Source organism: Scomber scombrus, chromosome 20 (genome assembly GCF_963691925.1).
Source record: "Scomber scombrus chromosome 20, fScoSco1.1, whole genome shotgun sequence".
NCBI classification, from domain to species: domain Eukaryota; kingdom Metazoa; phylum Chordata; class Actinopteri; order Scombriformes; family Scombridae; genus Scomber; species Scomber scombrus.
In genome coordinates, this window is record NC_084989.1 from 9,949,092 (window position 1) to 9,964,516 (window position 15,425).

General features: G+C 39.8%; 1 protein-coding gene across 1 annotated transcript in view; it reads left to right on the forward strand.

Annotated features, from left to right (window-relative positions):
* Positions 1–10,539: 10,539 nt before the first annotated feature.
* The window catches only part of ctnnd2a (catenin (cadherin-associated protein), delta 2a), a 218,703-nt gene continuing 213,817 nt past the window's right edge, over positions 10,540–15,425 (forward strand). Inside the window, exon 1 of the mRNA XM_062441201.1 lies at positions 10,540–10,668. Within this exon, the coding sequence (XP_062297185.1) occupies positions 10,540–10,668 (129 nt within the window). The remainder of the gene's footprint in view (positions 10,669–15,425) is intronic.

Here is a 15,425-nt window from a genome sequence, read left to right on the forward strand (position 1 = left end):
GCTTTTCCCATTACAGCACACTTTTCTGACTCAACTGTATGACACAACCTTCTTTACACTCACGTGTGGCTAAATTTCACAAGACAGTAGAGATACAGTAAACTCTAGTCACTGTGCAAGAGAAGACATCCAGGCTGTTGTTTAGTAGAGCATTTTTTTCTTCCTCCAGTATATTACTTGCTAAACACTGAGTGGCTGAAATGACACACCTCATATATCCAGCACAGCAGAGGTGAGTTGACAGCAGAAAAAAATCAATGGTAAACATGAGATTTTGGTGACAGCCTCTCAGAAGTAATTCATTGTAAAAGATTGTAAGGTGGCAGGTCCTCCTGCAACAACAGACCACAGTTTTATGGGTGATGTCACAGGCCCACATGTCTTGAAGAGAACAACACATATTAACACCACATAACACATAAAAATGATTACATGATTACAAAAATGTAATTCAAGTCAACAAGATCTTGGAGATCTTATTGATAACATGATGTCAATTTTCCCATACCCCATGAGCCTTGCCTTTAACTGTAAGATGCACTTATTCAAGGCAATACAATACTTAATACTACACACTTCACATCATCTGGGAAGACCTACAGGAAACATAATGGAGCATGTTGTGTCCGTATTGACAGCACCCGTGGTGCTGTTGAAAGATCAGTGCAGTCTTTAGTCACAAAGTGTATTTAAAGGTCATGCGAATACTCTCTTCCCCCACTTATTTGTATGTCACACCTTGTTATGGTTTGCCAAATGCCTGCAGCACAAATCCTTAATTGAATATAATGCAGTCCTTGCAAGGACTGATATGCAAATGGACACAGTTGTATATACAGTAATGTCACCAGTTGCATATCATGGGATAGGGATTTTTGCCTTTTTGCAAAAAAGGAAAGACCCCACAAAGTTGGTAGATAAACAACAACCTTCAATCAGGCGGGGAGTTCTGGTCCTCTGAAATGATGCGAACGCGGAAGTAACTTAAAACTGCATTCTATCAAAAGGCCACCAGGGGGCGACCGTTTTGGTGTCAAAAGGACTTCCGTCTCTATACAAGTCAATGGAGAATTCACCAACTTCTCACTTGATTTATAACCTCAGTTAACGTTTTCAAAATGTGTTTATGGTCTCAATCGCTAGTTTAAAGCCTTCTTCAATGCAGTATGATGTTCATTTGTGAAATGTTGGCCTCCCTGATTTTATATTTGACAATAAAGCAGGGTATGTATTAGGGCGTGGCTACGTCGTGATTGACAGGTTGATTGGTTCACAGGTTCAGGAGGGCGCCTCTTGCTCCTCCTGATGCCCATACAAGTAGAATCCGTGTTTTTTTTTTTACCCGGCATGCACCGGAAATTTTCAAGATGGCGCTGCCCGGATCCGAAACTATTCGATTCCAAGCAGCAGTCCACAAACCAATGGGTGACGTCACGGATGTTACGTTCATTTTATATACAGTCTATGCCTTCAATACAGCCATATGACGTCATGACAGCTGGCATTATTGACAGTTGTGACCGGCAGAGGGGGTGTATCCCGCCGCCCGACTTTAGTGCACAGAATGACTCAAAATTATGTCAAACAAGCAGGACGATAGCTCCCGGAAAGGAGATATTTTATCTTTACTTTGCATGGCGATAGCAGAGAGTTTACGCGTCAAGAAGACAGTGTATTCAAGTCTTCGCTGATCCACACAGGTATTGCAAAATTATCTTTCAACGGGTGGAAGTGGCAAGGGAGGTGTTGTAATGTTTTCTGTGGGTGTGAAGTGTGGGAAGTTTGCAGCTATCCGTTTTAGCTAACATGCTAAGTCTTGGTTTATGTGTTGTCAGGTGTGTTTTTAGCTTTAACTAGCATTATCTTGGGCATTAGGCTGTGTAGCTGTGCTAATTTGCGAATAACGGGAGATGGTGGAGGTGGCAGCTAGGTTTTGATTGTTGTAAACAGTTTATTGCCAGAATATGATGGACAATTTCTAACAGGCACCCTGTTCAGTTTTCATAATTGTTCCAGCTTGTTGTGTAATTTGCAATGTGAGCCTGTGCACCAGTGAGACAGTTAAGTGTTAGCTTAAGTGTATTTGTCAGATGTATAGTGGGAGTAAAAATGAAGTGTAAGTAGCCTTTTAATTGGGCTCCATGTTTCTTTGTTAAATGTGGGTATTTTTATGCTGCCAGACTCGGAAAAGTGAATTTTAGCTGAAAGTTAAAAAAAATTAAAATTAAAAAAAAAAAAAAAAAAATCATGTTCTTATACATTAAGTTGTGGTTGGATTACACAGACTTGAGAGTTATTTCAAATAGCTACTCTAAAATAGTTATAAATGAGGACTGGCTTGAGCAACAGACTAACTCTTCTCACACTCTTCATTGATCCACAGTGCTGTCTAGCCTGTGTATCCCTTGCTGCTGGTTAAGATATCCTCTTTGTCTGAAGAAGGTAAGACTTGCTGTAAGCTTTTTCTTTGCAGGCTTTCTGGCTTGTCACAGGTGTCACTGGCTCTGTTCTAGTCATTCATTAATTTAACCCATACTTAAATATTGAGGGTTCATTGAGGGCAGGTCCTTAATTTCAATGATTTAAAAGAGAATACATACAGAACAACATACAACAAAAAAACAAAGAACAATAACAGGACACAGTTAAAACAGTTATATTCATGAGGACAGTAGTTTGTAATCATAGTTTTAAATTGACCTATAGTTAAAAATGTGTTAAGTTTGAATGTGTATGGTAAAATGTTCCAGTGTTTGCAGCACAAAGGCTAAAAGCGGTTCTTCCAAATTCAGTGTTTGACATGTAACAATGATGTCACATGGGACATCGAGTACCAGCCAATCTCTTGATCGTGTAGAGTAATGACTATGGGACCAGTTTAAAATGGAAGTGATGAATGGTGGCATTTTGCCATTAAGGGTTTTGTAAATGAATAACAACCAATTCCTATCAAGTCTTATTTTTAGAGATGCCCATCAGGTGTGTCAGTAAATCATGACAGTGTCACAGTGAGTCAGCATGCACAATACCAGAGCCCTGCAATCGAAGCATCTACTGTAAATTCAGTCAGTGTTAATTTTATTATTTACACCTGTGCTTTCCCTACTGCGGCATGTCAAAAATCCATGAAAAATGTCTATTGTGTTTCAGCATAGATCTGCAGTAGGATTCAAGTTTCCCCTACAGTATTTCACATGCCCAAGGAATCTCCTTTTTGTACATCCATCACAAGATGTCTTCCAACCTAGGCTGTATTTCAAAGCCTTGTAAATATTTCAACAATGTCACTTCATTTGAAGGGGAGAGGCACGCTTTCAATTGTGTTACTCAGAGGAGCTACCCACTCAAACATGCTGGGGACAATGGCTTCCTGAACACGCAATACTTGGGAACCTGGGCTGGGGATGTAACAGGAGATTTGGCAAAAAGACGAGACAAAATATAAACAATTCATACAGCCCCATAGTACATTCATGATTATTCATTCATACTAGCTACAGCTGCAGTATATTGCTAAAATTTTGAGTCTGTGTTAAATTTTAATGCACAGACATGGAACTCTTAAAAAAAGACCCCAGTGCAAGTAGCACGGACAAAATTGAACGGTACATTATTTCAAGCTCACAAAATAAGAATACTCTGACACTACCCATAAAATAGAGTATCAGCATCAATGATTAACATGTTTGCATTGCTTTCCGCAACCAAGTGGCACAGCTTGCTGCAAGCTGCTGGCGAGACAATCAAACCAAATAGAATTTAAATGTAAAAGTAAGAAGACAGAATAGGTTGAAAAGAGGATAAAGAGAGAAGATAAGGTCAGAGGGGAGAACAGGGTGATGCAGCAGAGCCAACAAGGCATGGAGTCAGACAGCTGAAGGGCCATGGGGTAAAAAGAAAAGAGAACTCACAAAACCTCAGAGGAAGGTGTGTGCATGCACTGAATGTGTATGTATGTGCACGTTTTTGTGTGCAGGCATGTACGGTTTATTCAGCTGGAAGGGTTCAGGTGTGGAGGCCTGTCAGGTCATGGTGTTAGCATGGGGCAGAGGGGCCAATCCTGCCAAATCCTCTGACTCAGGGTGTGAAAAACCTTTGCGTTTGTACGTGCATTCATGTGTTGCAGAAGTACTTTTTTTCAATGCCTGGAAACTGGGAGACGAGGTGTCCGACAGTCTGTCAAATCTTTAAACTTGCTTCTCCCACTAGATGACAGTCAATGTGTTCAACCCCAAATCCCTCAAGCAGTATTACTACTTTCCACTAACTAATCAATACACTGATTTGTACATCGAATGTATTTAATTACATTTCAATTCACAAACAAATATTCTGCATATGCAGCACATCTTTTTAGGATCCTTATTAATGCCATTTGATGACATATTTACAAGTATTTATTGTAGTCCAATAGAAAGAGAATGTTTACTGATGAGCTCAGTCTGGTATTATTTACCTAACAAAGCTTTCAAATTGCTCTAAAATATTCTGTGAAATACAACATTGAAAATTATACACACATGAATAGAAGCATGGTTACAATATATGGGTTATGGATTGAATGTTGGGAAAGTGCAAAAAGAAACCTAGCAAGAGCATAAAGAAAGAAGCAGATGTGTGGACAAACACAGTAGTTATCCTCATGAGTACACAGTGTATGTTGTAGTATCTTGTTGGTTCAGTAGTTGAGCCTGGATAGCAGACATGTGCCTGCCAGGTGTAGAGAGTAAGATATAGTGGTCCCTCGGCTGCTTGTTCAGTTGTCTCCTTTGCGCACTATAAACTAAAGAAATTAGTTGAGGTAAAACTTCAAAACTTTGATGTGAGTTTTTTGTGTTTACTCTTCTCCTAGGTACTCTGTTAAATATTAGGTCCTCTACCTTGCTGTCAAAAACACGAGGCTCTGTCTGAGCTTTTCATGTCTTATCTAAGTCTGTGCCAAATGAAATGTCAGGCCATCATCCCGCCTCAGTTTAACAGGAAGCCGCACAACTCAAACCAGTTAGAATGCTCTGCAATTATATGCGTCCCTAGAGCTAGAAAAGCTCTCTCTAAGCTGAGGTTCCTGTTACATTGTATGCTGCAGGACGCAACACATCTATTCAGTAGCAGCTCAACTGTGCCTGCCGACAATAGCACAGGAAGAATATTTGGGTGGTGGAGTATTGTGACATTTGATGGCAAATGTGTTGGTACTGGGATTATCTCTGCAGCAGCCAATATACAGTCAGCCAACTTAACAATTTTCTGAACGCAGCACCTGTCTGTGCACTAATCACAAAGGGTTTGTGTCTGCTCTGTACATGATCACTGGCTTTCTCAGCCAATAAATGGTTCACAATTATGTTTATTGTTGTATGCAGAAGCTCAAACATTGCATTGCTGCAGGGTTTGGATTCAGGGCTTTGGTCTTTGGCTCCAGGACTGCATTTGTCAAAATCACTCAAAACCTTTTTTGTTTACTGAATGTAATGTCTTGCTTGTATATGTCAGTTTACTGAATATAATGAAGATTGTGGTAGAAAGCAGTGGAATAATAGACGTTATGTGATGAGCCAGTGTCATAACGTGCTGTTTCTTAGTGTCAGTAAATGCAGAACATCAACATGGAAGGTAACAATAAATTATTAATTCAGAGTTAAACACACATTGTCATAGTAGTGCAAATAATACACAGCCAGTTGTTACAGATATTTTGACTTGTCTAAACAGGTGTAACTAATAACAGCTCTATTTCATTTAGATGTGCCAGTGCAGGGGCTCTGGTATTGTGCATGCAGGCGCACTGGCGCGGCTTACTGGCACAGCTAAATGGAATAGAGCCATCATTAATGTTATTAGTCACACCTGTGATTTTTCTGCCATGTGAAAGGTCTATTGTGCCTGTTTCATAATACAGTAGGTTTTACTGCTGCAAACATGGTTTGTGGAACCCAAACCAATCCACCACTCCACAAATCTATTGCCAAGAAGCCACTTATTAAATTATTGATGGAGCACATGTTAATGATGGGTCATTGTGTTGTGGCAGGTCAGGGCTCCAGTTTAGTGGCAGGTCAGGGCTCCAGTTTATTGCCAGAGGTGTTTACTGTAGTAAACAACTGAAGGACTCCAAATAAGGTGAGGTGAGTCCTTCCTCAGCCCACTGACTTGCATATTTGGCTGTCTCATTCAAGAGAAATGCGGCAGTCAGCCAACTGGTATAATATGGTCTTTGCTGGGGTTCTGGTTGCTCAGGAGCCAAACTCTGGTGACTCATCTCCACTCAGGAGGGGAGATGCCAGACACAGAAGTGGTATTTGTCAGTGAGAGTGAAAATAACCATCTGCAGGCTGTCTCGCTAACATCTTTTATTTACCGACACCACCCTGTCTTGCCTGCTGTCTGTCCGCTGGCTAGCTGACTGGCTGACTGGCTGATAGACTGACTGGATGTTTGATTTGCAGGCTGTGTGGGTCCTCGCTGACTTGTTTACTGTCTGTCGCTAATGGCTCACAAACCCTCAACGTCTATCTGATTAGCTCTCTTAAATTACATTACTGTAAATAAATATTTGCTATCAGAAAACCTCCTTAAAACTGTAAAACACTAATTAAATCCACGACTAGACTTGCAGATGTGCACCAGTGTGTATGCATACAGCATGTATGGCCCTAACCAAAGCTTGGGCAGATTTGGATCTCCATATCAGATGGTAAAAGTGGAGGGCTGAGACTAGCAGCAAATTGTAAACTAAGAGACTCAATGATCAAATGCCCTGCTCAGTCAGTTCATTATTTAGTCTTTTACTGAAGTCGAGGCTGCTGTATTGACAAAATCCGGTCCCTATGGTCTGTTCTCTCTAAAACTCGCAGACCAATTTCCTGATTTTCCCGACTGTGTGTGTGTGCACTTTGTGCAGACAGGAATGATAAAAAGGCTTTTATTGATGATTTAAGACAATTACAATCAATGTTATTTTACCTAATGTTTCTAAATCATAAACAATATGCAACTTGCTGTTTTGTAACACATCATGCGCAGAATTTACAGTCTGTAACAGCAATAGTAAAACGGTGTAGACACAAAAAATCTGTAGTGTGAATCTATGTCCTGAAAAAAAAAGTTAATTACCACTGAACAGCGGCTTCATTCTGCCAGTTATTTTAAACTAGAGCATTTCAAACCAATCTAAGCTGTCCTTTTCCGAATTTGTGTCAGTTATGGAGTAAGACCAATGACTGGAGAGGCTAATGAGGTTAATGAGGTTTCGGGATTTGCAGTGACCACTGACTTGCTGTGTATTTTAGACAAAAAGACAATCTGTGTGTTTTCAGTTAGCGTCTGATCGAGGACCAGGCTACAGACAGTCAAGTCTCACACAAAGGAAAGGTCAATTCATTGTATGTCAGTGTCAGAAAATCACCTTGTATTATATAAAATAAAATAAATTGAATATATAAGCAAGTAGGAGATAACTGTTTGTAGCTGGTCATCTCTCTGTATTGCTAAGATATATGACACAGTTGTAAGGTTTCAGTGTTTATGGCATCTAAAATATTGCTGCCTTTATCCTAAATAAAGTAATTAAAATCGTGATAAGTGGGGCATCACATTTTAACGAGTGTACAAGGACCCCGATTTGTGAAGTGACATGCTGGCAGTGGCACAGATGAGAGTGTGACTCTGTGTGTTGCAGACTAATTGCTGTATATAAATAGAGTCCATGCTTTGATACTCACTCACATGCCACAAGCTTATCTAGTATTGTAGATTCATGGGTGTTTGACACATGACAGACTGACATGTTTAATGAAGTATTTCTAAAACTGTCATTTTCGATACGCTCCTCTTTCAAGAAAATTCAAGTTTGTATGACATCCTAGAATTTTAGTATAGTGCATAAAATGACTCTTGTATTTGACATTGTGACGATCCCCTGACTTCTCATACTCTCTCATACTATAAGACTCCACCTTTCTGGCTGAGAGTTTGATTTTCTATTGTTTGTATTTTGCCATCACAGGGTTTTGGAAGGGTTTCCCCAGGGATTCCCTATAGTGCTTTCTTACATACATAATTCCTTTGTGTGTCCAGTATTGGGAAATAGGTTCTTTCGTTTGGGAGATGCAGTAGTTAGTAGCTATTTTTGGTGAGGTGATTTTATTTGCTCAGGATGGGAGAGTCTCATCTCTGTGAGAATGGAAATCAATGCAAGTTTTGTCTGGTTGGTGTACTGAAAGGTACTTTGAAGTAAACAGGTGTTCCCCTGTCAGGTTCAGGAGCGTTACTCCTTTGGGTTTTGTCTTGTTTGTTGTTTTACTAGTGCTGTGGAGACCATGGTTAGAGCATCTGGCTCAGGAGCACATCCATGGTTCAGTAGGGGTCATCAGTCTGGTTGCTTTCCTTCAGCACTGGGTTTCAGTGAATAACTACCGACCACCAGTAAATTCATGAAGTCCAGGGTTGAGCTTAAGTAGGTAGATTATGGTTAGGCAGGCAGCTAGAGGGGCGCAGTTGTATGCTGTTTATGTCATGGTTTTTGGCTCGTGCACCAGTGTAGCCTTCACTCTTCATTGCATTGATTTTACACCTTGAATAGATATGGCAAGTGTGGAAATATTTTTTGCTTCCCTGTCAGAGTAAATTTTTATTCACAAAAGCGAAAGTACTGAAGATAGCAGAATATTGTGATATTTATATTGGAGATAAATGTGCAAAAAAAAATGAAGGCCATTTTGAGATCAAATTCACTGGAAAAGAAGGCTTTGATTGAAGATCCGCCAGCTGTTTCCCCTGGTACTGTGTTTTCTCCATCCTTAATGGCAAGTTTAACATTTGACCAGCAAAAAGAGTTCCTTATGTTACAACTTGACCATGACAAATTTAAATTAAAAGCAGAACTGGCTGTGGAGAAGATATGTCAGCAGACAAAACAGGCTGAGACACGACTAGACTGGCACTAATTAATGAAGGCTAGCTTTTAGCTGTTGGTGAGTTAAGTAGGAAGGTGAATTATATGCTGCAAAATGGGATTGAAGAGCTTGGTTCTTCCAGTTGGTCCTCACCATGCTTGATCATTCCAAAGTCAGATAACAAGTCACGTTTCCACTTTGACTTTCAAAAGGTGAACACTGTCACCAAATCTGAGTCCTTTCCGCTGCCCAGGATGGAGGACTGCGTAAATAAGGTTGGCTCAGCAAAATTCATCAGCAAATTTGATCTTCTTAAAGTATATTGGCAGATTCCCTTGTTCCAGTAAGCGTGTGAGATAGCTGCTTTTATAACACCAACTACTCTCTGCTCCTACACTGTGATGCCCTTTGGGATTTGGAATTCCCCAGCTAGGTTGCAGCGTCTTAAGAACCTGAGCCCAGTGCCCTCAAACCATGTGACCCTGCTTTCTAATTACTCATTATTTGGCTTCAGCCTGCTTCCCCCTCTCTTTTGTCATGTACCAGGTCATTTCATATTTAAAGGACTAGTGTGTAGGATTTAGTGGCATCTAGCAGTGAGGTTGCAGATTAGAACCAACTAAATATCCTTCCTCCTCTCTCTACCCTTCCAAGTGCGTAGGGGAACCTACGCTGGCTGCAAAACTCGGGAAAAACCTGAAAGGCTCTCTCTAGAGCCAGTGTTTGGTTTGTCTGTTCTGGGCTACTGTAGAAACATTGCCAGCTCTGTGGAAGAGAAACTGCTCACAATGGAGATATAAATGGCTCATTCTAAGTTACGAAAACACAGCAATTCTTATTTTCAGGTAATCATACACTACTTAAAACATACTTATTTTTTAATTAATATTATAGTTAATCTGCCATGTCTGTTCCATTAGAAGACATTAAATTCTACACGCTGAACCTTTAACACTTTTACAAATAATGCATAGACGTTTTACTTATAATAGCGCACACAATTACTATATTGCATCTGGCACTGTGTAGAACAAATATAATATATTCATGTAATTTCAGACCACTTGGATTTTATTTGAAGCAATTTTAAGATCACACTATATTAGTATCAAGGCATTTGGGGTGTTTTGGTAGATGCTGGGATTTGTATCTGGACTCTGGACAACTGTATTTGCATTTATGTTATTTCTTTGAAATTCAGCTCTTAGGGAAAATGCAGTATGATTCAAGTGGCTTCAACTGTAGATCAGAGTGGTGGTTTTTGTTAGTAACTTCAGTGCAAATATTAGGTAACTTGAGCTTTTACTTCTAACACATGATGTTCAAAGCAGAGATGTTAAAATAGGCCATAATTTCAGAGATGCAGTCATTGAAGAATACACACGTTCTACATTTCTGCTGCAATGCTGTTACTCCATTTCTCCAGATCAAAGTGGAATTGACTGGATAATCCCACATAGCTTCAAGGTGGTAGCAGAGGTCAACATAGACCTCTCTCCAGTAGATTTATTTAGCTGCTTTAAAACTGGGTTGATATGGATATGACCATTATTACACATTACATTTCCGTGCTACTTAAATACTGTAGCTGTACTTCAAGGACATAAAGATCATGTTTCTTCTTTGTGTGTGTTTAATATTAGCAATGCCGGTGCCAGAGCAACCTCCAGAGCAGGAGAAGGGGGCCATGGTTCCCCCTGTGATGCCAGCCTCCAATGGAGACAGATCTGAGACAGAGACGACCTCCTCCATCCTGGCCTCTGTCAAAGAGCAGGTAGGAACTTTGTCATGTACATGGTAAATGGGCTGCATTTATATAGAGCCTTTCTAGTCTTCCAACTCCAAAATGCTCTACACTACATGCCAACATTCACCAATACACAAACAAACACACACGCACACACACACACACACACACACACACACACACACACACACACACAAACTCATGCACTGATGCACATATGCACGGTGCCAGCCTCATCACAAGTTTTAATGCTCATGCACAAACATACACTCACACACTGATGGCACAGCCTTCGGGTTTAGTATCTTGCCTAAGGACACTCCAACATGTGGACTTGAGGAGCCAGGGATTGAGCCACCAATCTTCCGATCAGTAGACAACCTGCTCTACCTCCTGAGCCACAGCTGCTCATGTGTACATGTGTACATGTGTGCTGTATATGTGCCAACTGTAATGTGTTCAATTTTGATAAGACAGACACATTTTGGCTTTTGGTTCCCTCTCTTTCTTTTGCTCTTTTGTCTTTGTGCCCCTTATAGCAGCCATTGGACAGCTTGCTACGAGGGGGGTCAGAAGGTTGTCACTGTTATTCAGGGGAAAAGGCGCTCTGCTGCTTTTAAGTATTAAAAAGAAGAACCAAAGATTGATTAGTGCCAAGGGAATGCAAGAGTTTAATGGACTGAAATGATGGAGATTATGGAGCAAGAGCTGTAGCCAACTAGACATAATTGAAAAAGTCATTAAAATCAAGGCAATTACTCGATGGGGAGCGTTGGAAGGTAACTGCAGCGCTGCAAGAGGACAGGCCGGATGATGATTCTGGCTGGTTTCAGGTTAGAATCTGGAATGGGTAAGAGGGAAGGAAAGGAGGTACATGGAAAAGGTAGGAGAAGAAATTGAGAATAAGAGGATGTCAGTAGGAGGTGGGTTGGTTTGGTCTAACAGAGGATGGGGATGTATGTAGGACAGTTAAGCGGTTATCAATTAACACGCTTTCCATTAGAAGTTACTGAGATGACATGTTGGACTGTGAAAGCCAGGGTGAGAAAGCACAGAAAGGGTGAGAATGTACATTTTGTAGAATAAGGCCACCGTCAAGGAGCATGTGCGCTGTTAGGTAAGTTTGCACAATTAAATCAGTGTATTTCTCTGGGTTTGTTTTATACTTAGTTGAAGTATAAAATAAACAACCTCACACACAAGCATGCCTGCAGTCCCTGTTTGCAAGAGGAAGTGACATTCTGAGTCTCGAGTCCCTCTGAAAAAACGTCAAGATCATACTAATTGAATTTAGTGATTTGTGTTTAGCCTTGGACTTATTCCTTTGTGTAATAGGACTCTGTTTCATTTAGATTTAGCTCACCAGCAAATGCAATACACCATAGATTTATCATTTTGTGAATCTACATTGGCTCTGAAGTTCTCCTTAATTTAATACCATGAAATATTCCATTTACCCTTAAAGAATGAAGGACAAGTGCTGATGGCAATTTGAGCTTTTTTCCTTTGCAAATGGCATTCATTTGTGTGTGTGTGTTTCTTTTTTCTACTAAAGAGCCTCTCTGTGTTCTTACATTACTGAATCACTGAAGCATGAGTGTTTAGTCACATCCCTGCATTGGACCAGATTTGAACAAGCAGTTCCCACCTCATGTTGGGAGAGCAAATGTACAGAATTCTAAGACAAGAACCCCCCAAAAATGTAGCCAGTGTTGACATCTTATTTTCCTCTAAAGCTAGAAAAATTCCTCCCCTGAGGAAACATTTTTTTGAAAATTCAAAGTTAGTTCCCTGTTTCTTGCCTTTCCATTCAGGATTTTCGAGTAACAAGAGATATATGTTACATACCTAATCAACTCTAGATAGTCAACCCAGTCTCACATCAAAATGTGACGTTGGTCCACAGAGCACAACATGTTAGTTTCACAATAACAGCTCTAAAATTGTGAGATGTTTTTTGGGCTATTCTTTTAAATTTCTCTCTGCGAAAATAAACAACATTACTTTTACTCTCATAGGAAAATGCAATATTTTAAGATAGTTTTGGTATTGAAATGTGTCTCGTGAGAAATGTGCAATTTACTTCGTTCAGTGAATGTATATGATGGTTAGTTTATTTATTATAAAGATTGTGTAGGTCCTGCCAAAAAAATTGTTGGTATGCGCCCCACCCCCCCAATATAATGGTAGGGAAAACACTGCCATTACACATGTTGATTTGAGACTGGGTTGACATCGCTGCACTTGACTGCTGAAGTGTAGTTTACCTCATCGGAAAATGTCTCAGTGCTCCTACATTACCAAATCACTGAAGTGTGTCTGATTTAGTCAGATCCATGGAGCTTTACTGATCCACAACATACTAATGCAAGACTGATACAAGGTAACATGTTAAAAAGAATAAGCACAATGGTATACTTCATGCTGTGGTGGTGTTCATCCAAATATTTTTACATAATATTTAAAGAAATTCTCTATACAGTCCATTCTTTGTGTGTGTGATTTAGCTGAATATGGGGTACATACGGTACAAAAAGGAACACACCTTTGACCCCCCTGTTGCTTCAGTAGAGCTGCATTGCACAGGAGAGGCCTGTGGCTTTACTGAACATGAATGGTCCACACTAATTACTGGATAACAAACAGGAAAACAAATAGAAAAACCCATCTCTACTTAGGCAACTTAACTTGAAATTGATAATCAACTCAAAAGATCAGAGGGGCTGACAGACTGTTATATCTCCACAAACAGTATTGACACTCACATTTAGGCAGTATGTCATCTCCTCCTGTTATGATGTCTCTACAGCAGTCTCACCACGATCAATCCATGACACTTATTTTGTTTCTGAAATTTCCTCTAAAATCAATAGTTGCAACAGTTGACCCAAGATCTTCTCCACTGAATCTCCTTCTACATCCCTACACACATGGCTGCAGATAAGGTAGTGTGTATGATATACTTGCCGTATGCAGGTGTACTGGCATAAAACCATGATATTTAATGAATAATACATATTCACACACGGCGCACATGAATATCTGCACATCGTAATTGATGGTGTCGACAGCATAGAACTGTGGTGTGTGATTTTTAATATGTCCTTCATATCAGCACATCTTAAAAATAGATCCTTTTTTATTGATTTTCACCTTTTCCATGATTTGTGGCTTTTTGTGTGCCCTACATGTGTGCATTTTCAGGTGTGTAATGGATGCATGATGCATATGTATGATAAAAGGTTGAGTCTAAATATAGTTCTCGCAATCTCTCTCTCTGTTTCATACTGATATTCTCTCTCCAGGTGTGTGTGTGTGGCCTTGCATATGAACATATTGCTCCAGTAACCCAGCGGGCTCACTCCCATTGCAGCACATCATCATGCCTAACATACACACACACCTCTCCTCTACTGTGGTTGTCTTGGCGAGGATACCCACATGTGAGGATACACACTTGGCTTAGATTCTATTTAGTAGACACCATCTGTCTACTTGTGAGTCTTGGTGCGTGTTGCTAGTAGTTAAAGAAAAAGTGACATGTGGTATGTTCAAGACAGTGTAATGATTTCTTGCTTTTAGCAGTGGGAGAATGAGACATAATTAGGGATAGGAAGCAATTTAACATTGAATTCATGCAGTGTGCTGCAAGGGAGAGGATGATGGCACAGACAGTCATGAAATCAAGCATATATTGCTGAAGAGATGGTTAAAGGTGTTTCCCAGTCATTGGCACCAAAAATGAACATGTGAAGCAGGAAGAAGCTTAAGTATTTGAGGTGATAATAGCGTTTATATATGTTTCCCGTCTTTTCATCTCCCATTTCTTTATCATCTCCATGTATTACAATCGTAGTACCACACTTGTTTTTTCAGTTTTTCACCCATCTTCCAGGAAGACATACAAACGTTCCCTGGATATGACTTGAGGGTAGTCACATCATGTTTCTGACACTTTTAATCACATCAGTATGAAATCAATTGCAAGAAAGTGAGACTATATTTGAAAAATGCATTATATTTATTTATTTTATCTGTATTTATACATTCAACATATTTGAGGATTCAGTAATATTACGCATACACTATATTTGAATTGGAACATTCTTGGGTATCATAGAACATTTCCTAAAAGAGCTGAGGGTCAGTGCAGCCAGTGAGCTCAATGGGAAATTTCACATCCTCAGATGACAACTCTGTATTTCTCTAGTTAAAATGTTCATATTAAACAGCTGCTGTACTGCTACAGTTGAAGTCATTTGAGTTTCTCAACATGCTTTGCAAAATGTTGCATCATGTCTCAACTTGCCTCCGGAGAACTCCACAGAGGCCAATTTAACCAGTGCTGATTTGCTCTATAATCTATCAGTTTTCTGCATATTTTCATTTAGCTGGAGTTAATGTCTCGTTCTGTTTCTGGAATATGCCCTGGCAATTTAACCTTGTTTCTTTAGCCCTGATTGATAGTGTGATTTAATGATTCCAGCTATAATGACTTTAATGAAACCTGTTTTTTTGCTGTTCTGAACACCCAGCAGCCAGTTAATCTTTCCTGAGAAAAATACTCTGGCTAAAAAGAGTTGATGTTTTGAATGTATCATCTCCACAGTTTATTGTCCAGCCAATTTATTATTGCCATCAACAACATAATAATAATGCTAATTTGGGGATCTGGGATGGGAAACTATTTTGCGCCCTTAAAAGCCTGAAAAACAAGGAAAAACATACATAGTGAAGGCCACGGGGTAACAATGATTAGTATTAGAGTTACTGGTGGCTGCTTG